Source organism: Notechis scutatus, chromosome 3 (genome assembly GCF_049901735.1).
Source record: "Notechis scutatus isolate UNSWTSFEM ecotype Mainland chromosome 3, rNotScu1.2, whole genome shotgun sequence".
Classification (NCBI taxonomy): Eukaryota; Metazoa; Chordata; class Lepidosauria; order Squamata; family Elapidae; genus Notechis; species Notechis scutatus.
This window is the reverse complement of record NC_142011.1, coordinates 140,271,110-140,295,720: the sequence shown is the minus strand read 5'-3', so window position 1 is coordinate 140,295,720 and position 24,611 is coordinate 140,271,110. Positions and strand designations below refer to the sequence as shown.

The 24,611-nt window shown below is 36.2% G+C and overlaps 1 protein-coding gene across 7 annotated transcripts in view; it reads right to left on the bottom strand.

Annotated features, from left to right (window-relative positions):
* The window catches only part of FARS2 (phenylalanyl-tRNA synthetase 2, mitochondrial), a 212,660-nt gene that overhangs the window by 44,411 nt on the left and 143,638 nt on the right, over positions 1 to 24,611 (bottom strand). For 5 of the 7 annotated variants that reach the window (XM_026676648.2, XM_087961246.1, XM_087961248.1 and 2 more), the window contains one exon: positions 16,586 to 16,737. The exons of the other annotated variants lie outside the window; for them this stretch is intronic. In XM_026676648.2, coding sequence (XP_026532433.1) covers positions 16,586 to 16,737 — 152 coding nt within the window. The remainder of the gene's footprint in view (positions 1 to 16,585; positions 16,738 to 24,611) is intronic. 7 annotated transcript variants of the gene reach the window in all.

The window sequence follows — 24,611 nt, the reverse complement described above, 5'->3', positions numbered from 1 at the left end:
GACTTCAATCTACCTTATATTAACTGGACCCTTAACGAATGTACAACTGAACCCACACATGCAACCTTCTACAATGCAGTAACAAATCTGGGACTAGAACAACTAGTAACCAACAACACTAGACTTAACAACTGCCTCGATCTCATCTTCTGCAATAGTTTGAATTCAATTTATGGAATATAAACTAAAGAATCCTTTTCCAACAGTGACCACAACATGATTGACTTTTGTCTCAACATACGTCCACACAAAAATCATCACAATGATGGAATCCCCAATTATAACTTAAAAAAAGGCAACTATGATCTTATAAACAACGATCTCTCTCATCCCTTGATTGGCAATTTCTATTCACTGGATGCAATACTGTAGAAGACCATTTCAACATATTTTTACTTGAAGTCAAAAGAGTCATCAAACTATATGTACCAATAACGACTCCCAAAACCAGAAAAAAACAAATTACCCATAATAATAAGGAAGCTTCAATCCAAAAAGAAATCACTTTGGTAGAAAAACAAATCTGGTCACGTTGCCAACGTAGTGTTGAAAAAGCACTATGCAATCTAAAACCATCTCTATCTATTGGACCAGACGGAATATGTGCCTACTTCTTAAAAAAGCTATCCACTGCCATAGCCGAAACTCTAAGCATAATCTTTGAAAAATCTTTCAGGACCAGCTCCTTGCCAAAACTATGTTCACAAGCCACGGTCATCCCCATCTTCAAAAAGGGAGACCCCAGCCTAGTTGAAAATTACAGACCAATCTCTTTATGCTGCGTCACCTGTAAAGTCATGGAATCAATTATTAACCAATCCATCATCCTCTACTGAGAAACAAACAACCTACTCTCTAATAAACAATTTGGTTTCAGGAAAAATTATCCTGTAATCTACAACTCTTACACTGCAAAAACATATGGACTACACAACTCGATCAGGGCAAAGCAATAGACGCAATCTAAATAGACTTCTGTAAAGCCTTTGATTCAGTGGTACACGACAAACTACTCCTAAAACTAAAATCATACGGGATCTCTGGACACCTGCATAACTGGATAGAAGCATTCCTGTCAAACAGACAACAAATAGTCAAAATTGGGAACGTCCTATAAAATTCTGTACCTGTCAACAGTGGTGTCCCCCAAGGCAGTGTTCTAGGACCAACTCTTTTCATACCCTACATAAATGACCTCTGTGATCATGTTAAGAACAACTTGGTTCTCTTCACTGATGATGTAAAGCTATTCAACACCACAGACAATACTGCTACCCTTCAAAAAGATCTTGACTATGTATCAGAATGGTCAAACAAATGGCAACTTCAAATCTCAACAAATAAATGCTCTGTACTACATATTGGCAAAAAAAATCAGAAAATAAAATACAGGCTGAATAATCAAGACCTTGTTGATGATCAAAACTTTGTCAAGGACCTTGGAGTACTCATCTCTAATGACCTAAGTGCTAGAGCCCACTGTAACTACATAGCCAAAAAGGCGTTAAGAGTTGTTAACCTAATCTTATGTAGCTTTTTCTCTGGTAATATTACACTAATAACTAGAGCATACAATACATTTGCTAGACCAATACTCGAATACAGCTCATCAGTCTGAAACCCACATTACATATCTGATGTTAACACAGTTGAGAAAGTCCAGAAATATTTAACAAGAAGAGTTCTCCACTCTTCTACTCGTTGCAGAATACCTTATACCACCAGACTCGAAATTCTAGACCTAGAAAACCTAGAACTACACCGCCTTCGGTCCGATCTAAGTATACTATATAAAATCATACATTGCAATGTCCTACCTGTCAATGAATACTTCAGCTTCAACCATAACAACACTAGAGCAAACAATAGATACAAACTCAAGGTTAATCGCACCAAACTTGATTGCAGGAAATACGACTTCAGCAACAGAGTGGACAATGTCTGGAATACTCTCCCTGACTCTGTGGTTTTTCCCCCCAAACCCCAAAAACTTTAACTTTAGACTGTCTACTATTGACCTCACCCCTTTCCTAACAGGTCTGTAGGGGGCGTGCATAAGCGCACCAACGTGCCTACCGTCCCTGTCCTATTGTTTCTTTTATTTTATTTTTTATTTTTCTTATATGTATCCATGCATTCATAACTATGTTTTTACTTATACCTATTATCTTGTAAGCAATTGACGAAAACAAATAAATAAAATAAAAATAGATATCTGGAGGAACTTCCTGGCCATATAAGCTTTCAGCCAATAGAATAGGTTGTCACAATGAGTCATCCTTTGCTGGTTGCCAGATGGTCTTGAGTCAGAGAGTTTCAAGTAGTTCTTATACCAAACAGGGGACTCAGTTAGACAACCTCTAAAGCTCATTCCAATTCTATGATTTCACGAATTCTTTGTTTTGGTTTAATCTTGTTTTGATTGTCTTGTATTTAAAAGAGGCTTTCAGAACTTGCCATATGGACTATAAACTCCTAATTTTAACTTGTATGAATCATACAAAGGCTACATAAATACATGTGTACTCAAATTAGGCAAAAAAGAAACTTGTCAATATTCAAGCTGTTTATAAATCACAGGAATTGTAACAGAGCTCATGCAATAGCATTTAGACTTAGATATTGCTTCACAGTGCTTTACAGCACTCTCCAAGCAGTTTAGAGAGTCAGCATATTGCCCCCAACAATCTGGGTCCTCATTTTACTCATCACGGAAGGACAGAAGGCTGAGTCAACCTTGAGCTGGTCATTGAACTCCTGGGAGTGGGCAGAGGCAGCCTGCAATATTGTATTTTACAAATCTTGTTTGCCTCTGCCTTTACCTGTAACAGATTAGAATCTGGAGTGGAGAGATTAATGCATGGCAGTTTTGCCAATGTAACAGAATTTGGTTTCAAGTAATATACTTCTATAAAGGGGAAAAATCACCCGGAAGGTATTCTGAAGCATACAAGTCATATTATCAGTTAGGGCAAAGCCATGATGAGTTATATCCTTCCTTGATACTGCAATTGCAATTTTATTTGCCAATATCCTTAATGGGATTCAGAATGATTCAGACTCTTACTGCAGGCAACTGAGTAAAAATGGATTATGAATGGATAAAGAAAAGTTATATCCAAAATAAGACTGAAATTAAGCAAGCCATGAGTTCACTTTATGCCACATTTAACAGACAACCTTCAATAAAGTAAGATGCAACAGTCAGAAAAAAAAAACTTAATCGGTGCTTTGAATTTAAGATTTCAACAGAAAAATTCTAAAATTAATTTAGCACCAGATCATCAGTGATATTTTCCATCAACTTCATTTTAGGTAAAGTCTGTAGTTCACGGGTGTCAAACTCTATTGCATCACGTGATGTATTGTGACGTATTGCAACGTTTGTCGCCTTTGTGGAGCCAGGGTAGGTGTGGTCCACGCGTGATGCATCTGGCCTGCAGGCCGCCAGTTTGACACCCCTGCTGTAGTTTGAAGATCTAAGCCATTTGGGAAAAGCATATATGCTGGTTTGTATCACTTGTAAAGAATTTGTTCTTCAAACCTTTTCAAGTTTTAATTTTTGACTCCATGGAACTATTACAGATTGTCTATCAGAACATTTTCTACCTGAGAACGATGGACAATCCAATCTAAGAAGGATCCTCATCTAATTCCCCATATTCTAACATGACATTCTTAATGACTTTCTATCAAGATGCCATAAGATTTCTTTCCAACAACTATATATTCACAGCCCTTTAGTGAAAAGCTGTTTTGCTATGCAGCCATCCTTTGAATATTCACTTAATTTGGAGCTCCAGCTTTTGCTTTGGCTGGAGACTGGTGCTTCACATTTAGAAAGGAAGCAGAAACTGTGCACACATTAAGAAACTGATATGTTGCCCTAATGATTGAAATGGAAATGCAATTATCATTCATTTACAAGAAAGGAAATCTGTTGCAATTCAATAATGTGAGGATTTCCATGCACAATTGGCAGATAGATAGAATAACATTCTCCCATAGAATTCTTTGGTATCAAGCATAACTCATTCCTTCTTCAGGGATGGCTAAGTCCTGATGCAGCAAAGCACTCCTAGATCATGATCAAAGCTTCTTGCCATCTCTGTGTTTGACACATGGTATGAAGTTCTCATTGTAAATGCAACATTTAGATACCTCTGGCCATAATGACGCACATCAGAGTCACTGACAGAGTTGGATGCTTCCGTCATTTGCTGATTCCCCCAAGGATATCTTTAACACTCATGTAACCTAACAAGTTGCACATATGATTCACTTGTCCTTAGAAAGTTCTTTCAGGAATATGGAAGGTCACCCAGAGATGAATTGATGGTGAGTCACAGCTGAGCCTATCTTTGCATTAATCTCATTGTTATCCTTTTCTGATAGTTGAGTAATGAATTGTGACTCTGACATGAGGAAAAGAAGGTAAGACAAGGTGAGAAAGGTCTCAGTCAAGGTAAAAGGGCCTCAGATTCACGGATGTTGTTTTGAGAAAGCTTTTTATTGTAACTTCTTGCAGAATTTTGCACTGCAGTCTTGGAGTGATTTTGACAGAATGCCACTCTTGGAAGATTCATTATTGCCCCAAGTCTTCTTAATTTCAAATCTTTATTCCTCTTTGCAAAGGATTTCAGAAATGTATTTTGAGCAGGACATGTTATACTTCTAGATCTATGTGCTGTAAGGAGAATAATGTTATATGATGTGGGGACATTTGTGAGATTTACATACTGTAAGTCAAGAATGACTGTATAACAACAACAACAACAACAACAACAATAACAACAACCCCTCCGAGGAGCTTTACCCTGTCATGGTGGAGGGGCTTGCGTGTCCTAGTGATCCTAAGGGCTATGCCGAACAGGTGCAACCATATTAGACAGGTCTTAGGTGAAGGGCCAGACAAAATTTGCTCCACAACCCATTTAAACATGGTGAATACAAGAAAAATGAAATTTATGCTGGTTGAATCGTCGCCCGGATTAACAAGGATTCCGTTGGATGCTATGGCTCCTGGGCATTCTTCGCAAAATGAGCTACAGGGCTCAGCTCCCTCTGCTAGGCAACGAGGGCATGATGCTGACAAGCTACTGGAAGAAAAAGCGAAAAAGCTGAACCAGGGAAGAAAATACCTTGATTATGGAAGCTTACTACCAATCTGAGCCAGCAAAACATGGATTTCAAAAACGAATCTATCAGATCTGGAAGGCAAATTGCATGTAATTTGACCAACGACGTGTGATTCTGAGCCACAATTTTTTCAGTGCAACAGAATTAAGAGAAATTGAAAAGAAAGCAATTAATGGCCTGAGCGTACCAATGAAGAAGAATGATAATGTGAGTGAACTGAAAGACTCAAGAACAACCTGCAGAAGAAAGAGGGGAAGAAGTTGTGGAAATTGGTGAAGATAAAGAACAAGAAAAAAGTGAAGATCAAGAAGCACCAGCAGATAAAGATAAATTAGCTGAGAAAATAAAGAATCAAATGGAAGACACTGAAAGAACGTGCTTGCCAAAACTGAACCAAGTTAATCGGAAAGCACTAGCAAATGCACTGGAAAAAGTCAATGAAGCTGTGAAAACCATCCCAACTACTACATTAGCTGAAACAAATCAGCTGATGTATGCAGCAGCCTACATAACCACGAAAGAATTGGGTTTGAAAATACAAAAGAACCAAAGAGGCAAGAAGGAGAAGCCAAAGTGGAAAATTTGGTTGGAATTGAAAATTAAGAAACTCCGTGAAGACCTGAGCAACCTGAAGAATCTAAGGCAAGGCCTGCTAAAGAACAAGCAGATCAAAAGCAGCTTGGCAGCAAGATACAATTTGGAGAAAAAGGAGACGCTGTAGTAATTGAACAGCTGAAGCAGAGGGTTGTTGCCATTGCTGAAAAGATTAAGAGACACAGAAATCAATTAATCCAGTTTCAACAAAACTCACAGTTCAGAGCAAATCAGCACCAGTTTTATAAGAACCTGGAAAGGGAAGACGGAGTAACAACAAATGAAAAGCCTGATAAAGAAAAAGCTCTAAAATTCGGGAAGAACCTGTGGAAAAATGACAAGAAGCACAAAACAAATGCAAACTGGATCAAACAGATAGAGTCCTCAGTGCCAGTGCCCAAAATGGAAGATGTGAAAATAACAAAGGAAATGGTTCAAAGGCAGTCAAGAAGAATAAAGAACCGGAGCACACCTGGATCATATGAGCTACATGGCTTTTGGCTGAAGGCACTAACAAGCTTACATGAAATACTTGTTGTCCAAATGAATCAAATTATAGAAATGCCTGAAAATGATGAATGGCTAACAATTGGAAAGACTTTTTTAATTCAAAAAGAGAAAGACAAAGGAAATGATCCAGGAAATTACCGACCAATTACCTGCTTTCCAACAAGCTATAAACTTCTTACTGGCATAATTGCAAATCAAATTTATGGATACTTGAAAAGGAAAGATCTGCTCCCAGTAGAACAGAAAGGACCAGCTGTGATTGACAAGCTAATTCTGAAAAAACTGAAGAAAAGGCGAACCAATCTGTTAATGGCTTGGAAAGACTACAAGAAAGCGTTTGATTCAGTCCCCCAACAGTTGGATTAAGAAATGTCTGGAAATCTTTGGCATCAGCAGCAACATTCAAAAATTCATGAAAATTTTAATGAACCTCTGGAAAACAAAGCTTATGGCTAATGGAGAAGAACTGCATGAAGTTGAAATTAAACGAGGTATCTCCCAGGGTAACTCTCTTTCACCCCTATTATTTATTCTGTCAATGCTACCACTGACAACCATTTTAAAGAAGGTGAACTGTGGATATGAACTTGCAAAGAAAGGATTGAAAATTTCACATTTGTTGTACATGGATGATTTGATAAAACAAAAAGTGAACTGAATTCACTAATTGAAAGTACAAAAGAATTTAGTCAGGACATTGGCATGCACTTTGGAATTGACAAATGTGCAACAATGGCAATCAAGGCAAGGTCATAGAAGATGATGGAATAGAACTTGACAATGAAGAAATGAAACCAAGCAATGAAACCAGAAGCAGGCTACAAGTACTTAGGGATTTTAGAAGCCTCTGATTTGATGCATAATAAAGTCAAGGAATCAACTTCAGCCAAGTACTTTAGAAGAATTCACAAGATTTTAAAGTCCAAATTGTGTGGTGGAAACATGATAAAAGCAATAAATACCTGGGCTATACCCGTGATTCGATACTCTGCAGGAATAATTGACTGGACCCAGATGGAGCTGGACAATTTGGACATAAAAACAAGGAAGCTTATGACCATGAATCATGCCTTGCATCCTAAAAGTGATGTTGATTGATTATATCTATTGAGAGCAGAGGGTGGTTGAGGTCTCCTACAAGTAAAGCAGAGCATAGAAGAAGAAAGACACGGCTTGAATGACTATATCCAGAAAAGTGAAGAGCCAATGATTAAGGAAGTACACAAAGGAGGCCTTTTGAAGACAACCAAGTCAAAAGCTGAATACAAAAAGGAAATAATTGAGAAGCGAATTGAAAATTGAAAAAGCAAAGCTATGCATGGCCAATACCTGAAAAGTATTGAAGGCAAAGCTGACCAAAAGCTTACTTGAAATTGGCTAAAATCAGGAATACTGAAAAAAGAAACTGAAGGCTTTATTTTGGCTGCTCAAGAACAAGCCTTAGCCACAAATTGCATGAAGGCAAAGATTCAGCATGTCACCACCAACAGGAAATGCCGCCTCTGTAATAAGAAAGATGAAACAGTTGACCATTTAATCAGTGGATGCAGCAAAATTTCACAAACTGACTACTTAGAACACCATAATCGAGTTGCTAAAATCATTCACTGGAAACTATGCCAAAAGTTTGGATTTGAGTATAGTAACAACTATTGGGAACATCAGGTTGAGAAGGTTCTGGAAAATGAAAAAGTGAAGATCTTGTGGGACTTCAGAATTCAGACGAACAGGCATTTGGCCCACAACACGCCTGACATAACAATAGTTGAGAAGAAAAAGGGTTGGTTCATTGACATTGCAATACCTGGTGATGCACGAATTGTAGACACTCAGCAAGAAAAAAATAACAAAGTATCGGGACTTACAAATTGAAGTTGAGTGACTTTGGAAAAATAAATCGTGTGTTATCCCAATTGTAATTGGTGCTCTTGGAGCAATACTTAAAGGGCTGCCTCGCTATTTGGAAATCCTGAATTTATCAGACTTGAATACCCTGATTCTACAAAAAACCACCCAACTTGGAACAGCTTATATCCTCCGACGCTACCTGAACAGTTCCTAGGTCCTTGGTTAGGACTCGAGCTGTTGAGCTACCAACCATCCCCAAAGGCTGTGAATCTCACTAAAGATTAAATAATAATAATAATAATAATAATAATAATAATAATAATAATAATAATAATAATAATAATAACAACAACAAGAAGAAGAAGAACAAGAACAACAACAACAACAACAATAACTCTTATCCAACTGCTTCTGATTATCCCTTTTAGTTGAATTGACTGGATTTCTTTTTGAGATTTGGCACATTACAAATTGGATGACTTTGTTTATAAAATAAATAAGCACCAAACTTTGGTGCTACATCTGGATTCCCCTCTCCCACTAGGCTCTGATATTCAGTTATGAAAAATATTAAGACATTCAAAAACAGAATGAATTCTTTTTTACATAATTGTATAATGCTAAATAATTTTGACATCTACAAAACGAGTGCTTTTTAATGTAAGAAGTAAACGTACACCTCAATTGAGAAGTCCAGAATGCTGCTGAAATTCTACTCTATCTTTTCTATGTATATCATTCTTAAAGCAAAAGCCCTTCATTTGCTTTCAAATCAGAATTAAGAGAATGGTATGTTACATCCTCTCTGTTACTGGCTAATGTAGGTTGTGGAAAACGGAAAGAAACATGTATGACATCAGAAGTTCCCTTTACTATTTTATTCTATAAGGCAAAGTTACTTAAACTTTCTGAACATAAGGTCCAAATTTAAGCAATATGCTTTAGGCCTACCAAGAGACCATTCTCCAGTCTCCAGATCAAGCTATTAGGAATGAACCACACACATACAATTATTAAAATAACAAATCCCAATGTTTTTAAATTAAATTAAAACCAAATAATGAACAATTTGTATACAGTATTATCTTAGGAAACACTGTTCAAGGTGGCAACTTTACACTCCCTAATGCTAGGTCAGAAAATCATGTTGAGGACAAACTATATTTTTTTATGTTTTCATGTATAATAAAAACAAAATAAATTGCCTGAGACAAAATCATTGCAGCAGGAACAGGCCCTTCTAGCTAAGCACTCAATGGCAAGACCAAGTACACAGAAAGTTCCGTTTTCTGTACATGCAGATCGTTAAAAAAAATCCTGGAAGCTTGCCATGACAGCATCTAAGAAATTTGTCATAAAATAGACAGAGACAAAAAGAAAAACCTAATTTTCCTTATTTTACAGAATAAACATGTACTGAACCTTTTTTTCTAAATAATTTAGATTCTTCTTGTTCTTTTTTTTTATATATAAAATCAGTTGTTGCCCTGAGATTAGTTGAACTACAGGCTCCATAATCTCCCAGCCAGCAGGACACTGAGTAAATAGTGTGGAACGAAACATCTGGAGAGTATCGGAGAAGAAAAGCTGCCATAGAGTCTCTGAGAACTGTGTCTATTTACAAAGCACTTCACAAAAATTAGCTTAGGAATTAGTGTTGGGATTTATTATGTGCTTTTCGCAGGCAGCAGTCCACAAAACAAAGCATTTTGAAGCAAGGGAAATGAGTAGGGATTGTAAGATCTTGTACATCCATCTAATTTGCCTGTACCTTGCTACTGGTTAATAGTATTTATATTTTTATAGTAGATTACTGGAAGGTTATTGCACGAGTTCAAAAGCATTAATGCAAGTATGACCATGGGTCTAGAATATAGAACAATAAAATGCTTTCTAAATAGTCATTACAGATTTTTTTCTGAAGGAATTTGAAATTAGTTACCATTACAAGGAGAATTCTGAAAAGTACATAAGTAGCTTTGAGAGGCAAGGAATGCGTTTCTGGTCCCATTATAAACTTCTGATCTACATATTGGAATATTTTTACTGTAATCTATGCAAGTTTTCTTCCATCACCTCTTTCAATGTCAAGGACACTTATGCAACACACAAAGAATGTACATGCTAGCATCAGTTGCCTGAGTGTCTAGAGATTATTCAATACTAGCTGGATACTCATATTTCGCTATGAAACTATGTGATCAGGCTTAGTTTTTGGGGAAGAAAATAAGGGGAAAAAATTATTCCTCTGCCTACCAGCATCCATCGGTATTCATCTGGTTAGCATCCTGTCAGTGTTTGAGAGAGTTGAGGGCTGTTTGGAAACTGAAACAGTATTTGCAGTGTGAGCAAAGACAGCAAGGAGCCTGGGCGTGGCTTAGCTCAATTGTTCTATACTAAAGCTGCTTGGTGCTGCGAAACTAAAACTGTAACTGAAATTCCTCTCCTCTGCTTGTGTTTTGCATTTGGAACAGATTTCTTTTCAGGGGAGTAGAACTCCTTAGCATTAGAGCATGTTAATAATACTATCCTAAATACTAATGCTCTGATAGTCATTTTGAAAAATCCTTTCTTCGTGAGCACCTAGAAGCCAAGAGTAACATACGTGCCAAATTTCAAGTTTGTAGGCTTTACGGTTCTGGAGATAAGCTTCATCTTATAGGCAGCTGCAAGAAATCCCACTGTTTTGGAGCATATTAAGAGAGGTATCCCAGTTCTGCCTTGGGACAAGGAGTGAGTCAGGAAAATCAATGTCAGTAAAAACAAGTTTTGTCATTATTTCATTAAACCATTATCTCTTGTGAACTAATGAGTCCAGAACATGAAATATTAATTGATACATTAATTAATAAATTAACATTAAATATGAAATATTACATGAAATATTACAAGCATAATATCCAGCATTTTAACAGACTTCTATGTGAGGCTGAATCTATTACGAGTCTTAAATGATAGGAAGAATGGTTTGGTTGGATGGTAATATTTTAAAATGTAAAACACTAAATCTTATAGTTAAAGGTTAATTACATCTTCATAAAATACTACTGAGCATTAGCTGCAAATTGAGTGTTTGAAAGGGATAGTTTCACTTCCTAACATTCACTTATTTAAAAATACTTATACAATAACTTTCTAGGTTCCTATATGAACCTATATTCAAAGAAAGAAAAATATCAAAAGTGATTTTTAAGGTTCACTATTGTGCCCATTCAGAAATTAGATCTATTAAAACAACACATCTTAATGAAATAGTCACACTCATAATTTCCACCTTCCACTTTGTAAAAGTAATTGGTTCTCACATTCATATATTTAATATGCATGTGCTTATAATGTAAGGTAAACCATCATGAATGATCATATATTCAGTTAATTCATGGATTAATAGTGAATTAATTTTTATTAAAACAAATGATCTTATATGCAACTTTCAACTATCTAAATCCAATATTCCAGTTCATTAGGTACATGTCCAAGTTAATGTTTAAATTATCAAGCATTAAGATACTGGAATAATATTTTCTTGTTTAATAGAATTCTTTCTGTGTTAGGTTCTCAGAGGGCTTTCTGGGTCAGTTATAATTTATTAATTAAATATTATTTTTATATGCATGCATATATTGAAAAACAGGATTAACCGATCTGGTAATTTCATTAAAATAAAAATACTCTTTTATGGGATTTATTGATTTCTGAGTTTATATAGATTTAGAATTTCTTATCTCTTCTCTGCCACTCTTAGAAATCTTATCCCCTTTAAAATTGGTGATTCATTTTGCTCAATGGTGTCCCCCCCGTCCCCCCCCCCCCCGGTATATTTTAGGCCTTAAAAGCACTTTGGAAAGGGTGAAATAGATGTTTTAAGACAAGTAAAAAAAATATATATATAAACGATGAATCTAGGAAAATAGTCTCTTTAACTCTTCATTTGATCATCAACTCTCTTTTTTGGTGTTATACCTTGAGCTAGCCTCCTGCCACTTAGTTCCACTTGACTTGAGAAACAAAAGTTGGGAAGCAAGAAGAGCAAGAAAGTGCCTCATGCCAGTTAGTTTATTATGGCTGACTGCATACAAATGTGTAAAGACAATTTCTCCAATTTTACCACAAGTCATTGGAAAAATACAGGTAGTCCTCGACTTATGACCACAATTGAGCCCAAAATTTATGTTCTTAAGTGAGCCATTGGTTAAGTGAGTTTTGCCCCACTTTACAACTTTTCTTGCCACAGTTGTTAAGTGAATCACTGCAGTTGTTAAGTTGGTAAATTGGTTGTTAAGTGAATCTGACTTCCCCATTGACTTTGCTTGTCAGAAAGTCACAAAAGTTGATCACATGACCCCGGGACTGTGCAACTGTCATAAATATGAACCAGTTGCCAAGCGCCTGAATTTTGGTCACATGACCATGGGATGCTGCAACGGTCGTAAGCGTGAAAAAGGGTCAAGTCACTTTTTTAGTGGTGTTGTAACTTGGAACGGTCACTAAATGAATTATTGTAAGTCGAGGACTACCTGAACACACATCATTCAAAAGGGTCCATAAAAGGATGTAGCTTTTCCCACAGGTATATGAACGTCTGTGACAACATTCCTATCATTGTTTTTTTCTTCCCCTAAAGCAGGGGTGGGATGCTACCAGTTCTGCCTGGCTCTATAGAACCGGTAGCTCTGAAGAACAGCAAACACTGAACCAGTTCTGTGTTTGCTGCTGTTTGGCCCACCCACCCACCTGGGCTCTTACCTGTCCTTTATTTCCTGCTTTTTCAACCTCAGCTGCTTTGCGCGGCACAGCTGAGGTTGAAAAAGCAGGAAAAAAGTGGCTTTTCAAACGCTACACACTTGCGCGCAGCCCTTTTTCAGCTGTCCGGACGGCACAGCTTAAGGATTTTTACACACGCGCAAAACGTAGTCACCTAACCGGTTGAATCCCACCCCTGCCCTAATGGTAATTGCAGGACACAAATTATTGGATTCAAGGATCAACATGTGAATTATGATAGTTAACAAATGCTACTGTAGCATCTGTACAGATAATTACTTTGAAAACTGGAGTAAAAGAGCACTATCACCTATTTGTTTCTTTGAACATTTTCCCTCATCACAGACTTTTTCGCATGGCCTCTGATTAAAAGCCCAATGCAGTTTACACTGCTTTTGTTGTAGAAACAAATGATTTAGCTTATCCTCCTTCACCATCCTTGTATGTTAATTTCCATTGTGGAAGTTAAAATAGACGATACAGTAGAAGAGAAACAGGCATTCTAAAATTGTCAGTATTCATGTCACACTGTTTTAAATGTGATAGGCTTCTGAAGAGTTAAAAAAAGATACACCAGTGACTAGAATATAGTTTCAATATCCATCTGCCCTTTGATTCATTTAGAGGATTTTTCTATAGAGTTTTAATTTAAAAATAGAAACAAAAATTTGCCAGACTGCATCTCAACCAAATCAAACACTATTATGAAAGAAAGAGTAATTTTCATCTTGAATTGAAGATGACATCATTTAATTTTCATAGCTATTCTAAACTGAGAGGAAATAAAAGGCCAAGAATCTTCCATTCAACAATGTCCAGTTCTCAGGAACTACCTGGACAAGGTCCTACAGTTTTCTTGGCAAGGTTTTTTCAAAAGTGCTTTGCCATTGCTTCCTTCCAGTGTCTGAGAGAGTGTGACTGGCCCAAATAATTTAACTCGTTTTGTGCCTGAGGTGAGACTAGAAGTCACCGTCTTCTGGCTTCTGGCCTGATACATTAGCCACTGCACCAATCGCTCTCATTGCTTTCTTACCTGGAATGCAATTTTCTTTTTCAGCATAATTCCTTAGGATATTTTAAAAGAACAGCTCATTAGAAATGTGTAAGGAGAAATGAAAACTAACATAAACCAATGTTTTGAAAGCTAGCGATCAAAAGGTATGATTGGATGGTTGTATTTAACAAATAATATTTGCCAATATTCCATCCCACCCAGAAATAAGTGATTTCAAAGTGGAAATCTTTGTATTTGGAAACTAGATGAACCAAAATGTTTTATGAGTAATTCATCTATCTAACTAAACAATGACAGTCAATGGTTCCCCCCCCCCCCAGTATTAATATTTGGGATCTTGAAAAGGGCCCTTCTTGGTGGTGGCCTCTTGGAGATGGAGCTGATCAAGTGGGTAATTTGACTGTATTATTGTTTTCACAAGAAGTGGGGTGGGACTTTTTATGAGTTTTTATTATATGACAAATTTTTAAAATTTTTAAAATTTTGTAAGCTGCCCAGTCAGATTATTTAAATTTGTTAAATAAGCAAACAAACTAACAAATAATTTGTTTCAGCCAGTTACAAATATACTCTGCTTATAGGAAGTAATCAAGCAAACCACTGAGATATAAAATGACATTTCTTTAAAGATTATGTGATATAACAAAACTAATATCTACTTTGTTGTTTGCTATATCATGTGGTACTTTAAAATACTAATTTTAGTTCTGTTTTAAAAAATTACTTCTTACAATTATACTACTGACACATCACTTCATTTCTGGATTAGAGTTCTATTTCTTCCTATATATTATTCTTTTATATCTTTTTTCATACATGGAAATCATGGATGTCTGAAGGAGGATGACAAGAGAAAGGATGTGACAAATGTACATAGCAATATCACAACTCTAACTCTATACCTGATGCCTTTTAAGCAATGTCACATATCAAGTACAAAGGACAGAGTGTGTAACAATGAATCTTTCATTATTTTGGCATAATTGTGGTTACGGATTAATGACTGTGGTAGAAATGACTATTTGCCAAGCCTCTCAACTCATGGCCTGGCTTTCTATACGCTAGATCAGAGGTCCCCAAACCCCCCTGTGACCCACTACTGGGCCTCAGCCCATTAACAACAGGGTCGCACAAGCAGCCGATGAACACACGTGCACATAGCTTCACTTGCGCAAGCAGTGGGTGAGCTGCGTGTGCATACACATGTACACTCACCCACCACTCACATGTAATCATTCTTTCTTCCTCCCCACTGGTCTGCAAAAACAAAAAGGTTGGGGAAAGCTGCACTAGATATTGCAAACTAAACAGCAAATGAACTTTAAACAGTCCTCTTCCCCCATTCCTGTCTGTATTATTTGCCTCCTTCCAAAGTAGATTTTCACGAAACAGACCCCAAACATTTCATTGCACATTAGTGGTTTGCTTCTAAGATTAAACTCTCTGATAAGACATGAAAGAAACATTATTGGGCAAGTTATTGCTTCTTATCCTAAAAACACCCTCTATCTTTATTAATGTAAGACAGATAAAATGAATCCAGGTTATATTTAGAAGTTAGTCTAATTCAATTATATTCCCCTGAGGTAGTCATTTCAAATCATTCTCAATGGCACTTATGTGAGTTGAACCTTTAATACACACATTGACCCACCATAAACAACCGAAACACAATTTTCTTCACCTCTTTCTGAAATCTCTATGGGTACTACCATTTTGATTTGTAATGTCTCTGGAAAGCTAGAGAAGAATAATCTCAGCTATATGAAGTATACATAAAACAGTTTGCTACATGCCAAAGGCTGCTATGAGAAACTATTTAAAGGTTCTCATATTTAATAAAGTTAACATTAGTAGTGGATCTTTAATTCAAATATTCATACTCATACATTTCCTTTCAGAGATGTAATTTTGAATAGAAGCTGTTTACTAGATCCTGCATCAGATTGCTCATTGGTCTCTGAGCTTAATATCCTTGCTTAATAATGTCTTCACCTGAGCTTGCCAACAAGCAATCGAGCTGGTTTCTTTTACCATATCTTCCTCTGCCATCCTGCCATCACCATAAATTTATCAGCTGAAATGCATTTTCTACTAAACAACTGTTAATCTCGCCTAATAGCAATAACTTACTATATACCGCTTCATAGTGCTTTATTCATATACCGCTTCATAGTGCTCTCTAAGCGGTTTACAAAGTCAGCATATTGTCCCAATCCAGATCCTCATTTTACTGGCCTCAGAAGAATGGAAGGCTGAGTCAATTTTGACCTGGTCAGGATTGAACTCCTAAAAGTGGGCAGAGTTAGCCTGCAATACTGCATTCTAACCATTGCGCCACCATGGCTCATCACCTTCTTCTTCTAGTCCAAATTTTCCTGATCTGGGTATCCTCTAGATGTGTAGATTTCAAGATGCAATATTTTCAGCTATTTGGAAATTTTCAGAATTGAGATTTACAGACCTGGAGGACATCTGTAGCATGAAACATCCCTCTCTGCTTAATTCCTCCATGAAAATGGTTGTGTGCTGGATGTATTTTTGACGTTTTTAACTTTTTAGACATTCAGAGTCACTTTACAAGTGAGTGGCAATATATATTGATTATATTGCTCTTACATTATGAAATGTTTATCTCTATTTAGAATATTAATAAATATTTGAAAACATTGATTATAAATACTTCACCATGATATAGGAAAAAATTAGACTTACTTTGGATGTGTGAATACATCTATGAGCTTGACTTCTTCCACCATGTCTCCTCCAATAGATCGGACTAAATCATATAAGTCATTTTCACAGTATTTTTCAGAAGGCAGCCAAAAAGATATATCATTGATTATAGGAGGATATTTACTGAAAGGCTAAAAATATAAAGATTAAAAAAAGGTAAACCAATGTTCTGAAGTAAATGGTGAGAAAATATTAAAAAAAATTATTACTCTGAATATTATTAAGATTGTGTTATAACTGTTGCTTCCTACTTTTCAATCATTATAAATTAATTACAACATAGACTAAGCAACAATAAAGTTACATTATATATTGAACCTTAAAAATATTATACTTTATATAATATTGCATCTTAAAAATAGAAATGTTTAAATTTAACTTTAAATAAAATAATTCTTTAAGCACATGTACAGTATTTTCACCTAGCTTTACCACATTTCAGATTAGCTCTTTACATTTTTTCAGTCTGTATATCTTTTAATATTCATAGATGCAGACTAAATAAAAATTTGAAGAGAAACTTAGATTTAGGAGTGAGTACAAAATATCTCAAACCAGATATGAACATAATTTTGGCATGAAAAAGTAATTTAATTTAATTCACAATTTAATTTAATTTATTTATTCCGTATAATATGACTACCCACTTCAAAAGATTCTACACAGTCCATGGGGGAAAAATTAAAATCCACAAAAATCAGCAGCCTGAACTCAAACAGAACAGTATAATCAGTAAATGCATGCATGCATGCATGCATGCATACATACATACATACATACATACATACATACATATCACAGGGGCTCAATCAAGAACTCACATCCTGTCAGGTTTAAGGACCCAAGAACAACATGAGTTTTTTCACAGAAATTTCTTTATTGTTGTTCACCTATAGACTGGAATCTTGCCAGGCTAAAATACATATCTGCATACTTATTAGATATATCCTGCAAACTACTAGGGAGCTGCATCTTTCCCTTTTTCAAACATGTCAAACATTTCAGGTTTCTTTGTCTCTTTTCTCCCTGAGAAAGAGCCCCTCCCTCCTGCCACTCTGGCCTACATTCCACCACATGCACCACCATTATCCTCAGCTCTGGGAACCGACCAAGGTATTAAGGGCTTTCTAGAACCCTAGGAGAGTGGGGTGGTGGTGTCTCCAAATCTCTGAAGAGATGTTGCTCCAGAGGATGGGGATTATAACAGAAAAAGCATGTTTATATAATCAGACTCTATGCCAGGGGTCAAACCTGACAAGTTTAAGACTTGTGGACTTCAACTCCCAGAATTCATCCTCCAGCCATGTTAGCTCAGGAATTCTGGGAGTTGAAGTCCACAAGTCTTAAACTTGTCAAGTTTGAAGACCCTTGCCCTATGCCATGAAGAGCTTTATAGGTGGTGACACCCTGAGTTGCATATATAGCAACCTGAATTGCATCTGGAAGACTACTGGCAACCAATGAAGCTCACGTAGCAGCAGTGACACATGGGCAAACCATGAAGGGCCCATCACTGCTCATATCACTGCGTTTTGTGCCAGCTATAACAACCAGATAGTCTTCAAGGGCAGCCCCATGCAGTAGTCCACTCACGAAGTTATCAATATTATGCTTTTCGTTTTCATGTTACCATTCAGTTTTAAACACTGCCAATGGAGCCTGCAGATACTCAGAATAAAATCACCATCAATAGGAGCTTCATAGTGTGTGTATCCATGACAAAATATATTATGTTGATAAACACCCATCATTCAAGGGAAAATAAATATGCTTTATTTTTCTTCTGTTTTCCCCCGGTGTGATTTTGCCATCCCTAAAACACATTGTTAATATAATGACATTACAATATCACAAATCAGGCATGGCTACCTCTTGCAGTCCAATCATAGGGAGGGTACTCCGTTAAGTCATAAAATCCATTCAAATAAAGAGCAGAAAACATTGGGTCTACTCAGATGAGCTTTTTAAAATTCTGATTTATTGAAAAACATTGTTAAATTTTCATACTCCCTGCAGCACACCAAACTTCTCAGATCAGAAGAAGAAAGAAGCATGGAAAGCGGGGAAAGTAAAATATTTTTAAAGGGCAAATATTCATGAATATGAAATATTCTTTAGATTTGGGAAATCTGGCCACATGCATATACACACCGATACAATTGTGCTAAAATGGCCACAAGATAATAGGTTATTTTCAATGAGTTCAATGTTCACAAAACTGGAATTGGACATTTTAAAAATAATTCAAGTACCGGCTTCCAAACCTCTACCAATACAGTGTTTCTGTACTGCACAGAAGGCCAGGTTGCACATAACCCAAATCCAGGCTTTGTTTAACCCAATTACAGTTTGTTTAAACATCTGAACCCATGTCAAGCAACAATTTATGATTTATTTCTGGACAACAAGTCTAATGCCACCGTTTGAAGTTGGATTACAAATTTCATATACTTTCTTTAAAAAGAAAGACCCTGGAATACCCAAGTAAACACAAACAAATCTCACAGCCTGCATGAACACACAACTTCCATCAGTGCCTTACAAACATGCAAGTAAAAAAAACACCATGCTTTTCAATAAACAGTTTAATACTGTTTAAACAAAAGCCCGCTCCCACATAAAGAGGAGCAGAATAGCCTTTTACTCCTGGGAAACTTAAAATCCATCTGGATACTGTAATAGACAGCGGCAAAACAAACCATAGTTGTCTTAATACACTGGGATTAGCCTATCTCAGGGGTGTCAAACTTGCAGCGTCTCGTTGCTGTCACGTGAGGTTTTGTGATTTTTTTCCCTTCGCGGAGCTGCGGTAGGCATGGCCTGCGCACGATGCATCCAGCTCATGGGCCACCAGTTTGACACCCCTGGCCTATTTACAAATTAATATGTTATTAAACAAACCATACTAAAACAGTATTGGCTTACATTTATGAGTAAACAAAGAATTACCAACCCCCTGGTTTTCTTATCACGTGCTAGGACAGAAGAAAATAGGATTTTAACTTTCATGGATATGGATGGCCCTGCTCACAGTTTTTATTTGTAACTTTTTTCTCTAGCTAGAGGACTCAGCCAAGATGGACAGCATGAAGTAGAAAACAAAAACAACAAAAAAGGGGCTCTCCTGCCTGTCAACTCCATCTTGCAAATGATCCACCTTCACCCTACATTCATGTTAACATGTTTCCTCTTTTGTCCTGTGCCCTGTCAAGTGATCCCCAGCTGCTTCGGCGGTAAACAATGTTTCTTAGTTTCCTTTTCTGCCCACAGCAGCTGATGCACTGCCTGATTAATATAATGTATTAACTCAATAGGAGAATATATTTTATGCCTGGGAAATATTTTATGACAGAACAGCGGAAATCCTAAGCGAATACCTGATAAAGTAATAAACTTGTAAGAAGTGTAAATTTGCAGTAAACTGAGTTATACAGACTTGGGTGCACGTGATGAAAACACTTTAATGAATATCTGATCAGGAATACTGAGAGAATTTCAAATTAACAATTCCACAGTGATTTCAATTGTGAATCACAAATGCTTACCCAACTTGTTACACGAATAAACTTGTCAAACAAATTCATTGCCTCTACAGTGCTTGCAAAACTCAAGGCTCGATAAAACCATCACACATTTCTTAATGAAATACCAGTGTGTATGAATGATATTTTCGCACACCAATACTACTGCACCACGTTAAGGAGCCTCTACAGAAAATGCATGACCACAAAGCTCATGTGAACCATGTGACTTAGTCTATTAATATAAAACACTGCTATGGTTAGGACTGTATTTTTATGGCAAAAAAGTTATTTGTATATATTACCAAGTGTATTGTCCTACATTTTATACTGGAAATTAATTTATTACATGTTCTATTTGTTAAAACTCATCCTACCTTCTTCTTGCACCATGCAACATTTGAGGAAATGAATTATAAAAAAATGGTGCATGTGTGTGTGTTTGTGTGTGTGTGTGTAATATCAGGCTAAAGTTTGGTTTTAAAAAAAGATACCTTAACCAAATAATGAAAACCAGCCAAAATGAAGGCATACTTGGGTCTTCTGAGGTAAGAAGTTCCATTATCTAGAACAGTGGCCCCCTGCCTTTGTGCCTTGGTGGCCCAGCTGGAGGGAGAGAGGGGAACTGGGCCGTGTGAGAGGTGGGCCAGTGTGCACATGCCCATACAGCCCTTGCATGAGTAGCCAGCCAGTGCACATGCACGCAAGCGTGTGCTCTGGCTAGCCACTCACACGGCTCAATTCCAAATAGGCCAGAGCCCAGTAGTAGGAGGCGGCACAGAGGTTGGGGACCACTGATCTAGAATGTTCAAAGTATACATATTTAGATTCTTATTAAAATGTGACATTAATAAAACAGCAGAGGATCCAATTCAATAGACAAAAATTGGCTTAGGGAAAGCCCCCCCCCCAAAAATGTTATGAATCATGCAATGACATAAAAAAAGAATAAAATGTTTACTCACTGAAAATATAATAGAACACCATAGACAAGAATGTCTTCATTCATATTTGAGAATTCATTACAAATACATAATCCACAGAGTTAGTAACAGACAAACTATGAACCAGAATGTTCCCAGGAACCAAAGAATTCCTGTCTTGCCCCTAGAAGTACCTTTGGATCATTTTTTTGATATTGCCTTGTGCAATCTCCTTTTTTTCCTCTCCTTTTATACATCAATAAGCACTGAACATAATATTTCCTAGAGGGAAACAGAGACTGAATCAACATTCACAGAAGATTTCCTTGTACTGAAAAATATCAACACACAATATTCTGTCTTAAATTTATATCATATTAGAACAAAATTAATTGTCATTTTGCTTGATTAAGTAGAAATCTCCCACTGGTCATATAGAGTTAAACATATTTCTTCTTCCTTCCAATTATAATTATCCATCTATCTGGAGAAACATGATGTGTGATTTTGCATATATTTTACATATATTTTGGTACATACAAATTACTGCAAAAACAAACATGCAAACACAAACTCCATCACTAAAAGCATCTCAATTCCCCAATTACTGAGCTAATGTAATCGTTTCACAGTCACTGAGGCAACTGTTGTATTTAAACATTTTGTTTTCTCCAGCTGACATAATTCAGTTCACTGCTCTGGACTTTGTTGCAACTGCAGTGAAATAGGAGTAAAAGGAGAAGAAAATGTCTTGGTGTCTGTAAAGTTCTTTGTACAATTCTATACTTTACAGTGTCACTGAATCTTTGTTCCCTAGGAGATTGTTCTAAGGGTTAATATTCAGTTTGCAATTGAATGGAGCTCAGCAGCAGTGGATGTGAATTATTAATTGGGATAATAATAACACATATATTCTATCCTTCCCATACAAATTGTGTGCCATTTTTGAAACTACAGGCAATCATTTCTTGCATGGAGACAGCATTACAATCTTAGAAAATTTTAATTAAATAATCCATGTTTTTAAATTAATGTGCAGGCCACAATTTTTTCCACAAATATAGTAAATTCTTGGAAGTTTTAATACATTAAAATATACCAAGACAAAAATACTTCTATGTTAAGTATGTATTCTAGAATACATTTAAACAATTTTAAAAACATGTAAGTGGAAAAAATATAATATTACAGCTTTTAAAAAAAAACTTGCAGGATTTAAGAGCAAAAATTAATTTGGCCATCAGTAATCGGTGCTCACCATATTCAAAATATTGATGTTTTACCTCAGCATTTTGAAAAAGTATAAATGAAAATGTTTCCCAAGCATCGATAGCTTAAAAAATGAAAATATTAATATTCAAGGCAGAGATCAAAAATGCCTAAGTCTATTGTTCCTCGCTGTCCATTTTACCCGCAGTTCCATTTCTTGGAATAATAATGCCCCTATTCTTCAGTTCATTCCTCAACAGGAATCACTGCTACCTTCTCCAACAAATGAAAAGGGACTTGAAACCCCTTAGTAAAATAATTCAGAAATCCAAACAAAACTGGACCAAATCATACAACGTGTAGTGGCTAGAGAGACAGGAAACCTGATTACTGCTTCAGGTGGTGACCCTTGTTTTCAAAATAGGAACAGAAAGGCCTAGCCTGGATGGAAAGCCTAGCGTATTCCATCTTTTCTCAGATATTTGCAGAACCAGTCTCAATATGGATGACACTGAGATTTCTAGCTGCTTCATGCAGCTTTTACTATTAAATTTAGTCAATTTGATTTGGGCATGTTTGGTGAAAGAAGATAACATTTATTATATTGGACCAAAAATGATCTTTCAGTAAGAACTTTTTCCAGTTGGGGAAGGGGTGGAAGAGTGTATTAATGAGAAAATTTGAAAACGCACAGGTGAAGTAACATGAATGACAATTACATATCTGGCATTTCTATTAGGAGTCACAACTAAATTAAGTTCACACTTTGTCTTGGGTGAACCACTTCAGTCACCTTGAGTGCTCGAATTGAATTTAAAGAGAGATGTATTTATGGATTGGATTTATGTACCATCCAATCTCATCCAGAAGTGATTCTGGGCAGCTTACAAACATTAAAACCAGAAACGTAAAATTATTTTTTATGTTATTATTGTTAACAGTAATAACAATAATCATAATACTAAAATTTATCACTAAAAGATTAAAAGATGGGGGTATGTGGAGAGAAACATGAAGATCACGGAGGGGGAGGTCAGATTTTTCTACTAACTACCTTCAGAATGAATCTCCCCCCCCCTCCCCAGCTTGCTGGCCGAGCCAGGTCTTCAGATGTTAGGCAAGGACAGGAAGGTCAGTGTGTATTGGGGGAGGAGTATGATGTTTCAAAGGGTATCCAAAGATACACAATAAATAAAACAAAACATGCAATGCTCTCACTTGCTTCTGTTGCAGCTTTCATAACATAAAACAGACAGCGTCTCTTTACTGTTCAAACTAATCATGTGGTTTAGGACAATGGTTCCTGTTGTTTATTATAAGAATTTTTTAGAATTAGTTTTATGGCTATCTGCATTTTTCTCTCTTTGCCCCTGCTTTTGTTAGTTGCAAGCTAATGTTTATCTGTTGCAAGCTTGACATGATATGTATTTGATACAGATATATTTCAATAGTTAGAAATATTTCTGTATGTCCACACCTGACTTTAAGGGGATGGTATGTATCATAATCTGGAAAATCCTGCTTAGCTTTGACCCAGGGCACAATGACTAGTCCCCTCTAAAATACCAAGGCTTAAGGCTACAAATACCCCAACACCCACACCCCACACTTACTTTTATTAAATATTTTTAAGAACAACATATAAACAAAAAGAAGAAGAAAGGACTCTTTTTAAAAAACTAGAAGTACAACAAAGGGACAAAAATAAAGGAAAAATATAAAACAAAACAAAACAGAACAGATACAAGGAAGTAGTTTCCGATATTCATGACAGAAGTTCTAAGACTAATGTATTCTAGGCTGTTTTTTTTAAACGTCTTTACATTTATTTCTCCCTAGGCATCAATTCCCATGATTTTTGAATTTTATTAGACTGCGTTTGTCCTCTTTTTAACCTTGTTTTTATTCTCTTTTACTATTTTATTGTATTTTATTCCTGATGTATTTTATATGTGTAGAAAACCACATCAGGGTGGCACAAAAATTGCCTCAGATAAATAGATGCTACATTTTGCAACCATAATAAAAGCTAAGCTTTAAAATATTGTCGTGTAGAAAAGTAAATATACCCTACTGATTTTATTTTACTCTTTCAGTGTATTTCAACATACAGATATTTGATCCCATTTCAATAATGTTGACAGATGAAGGGAATGTAATATAACAAATATCACACACTGTTTACATTTGGTCACATGTTGTGCAACTTAAATAAACATAAATGCAAATTTTGCATGGGAAAAAGTAAGTACAGCACTATATCGATGCAACAGAGCAAATGATTAGAACAATGAAAGGATCTAAGAGGAGCCTATTTTATTTAGACATTTAATATGATTTGTTTTTTGCTTT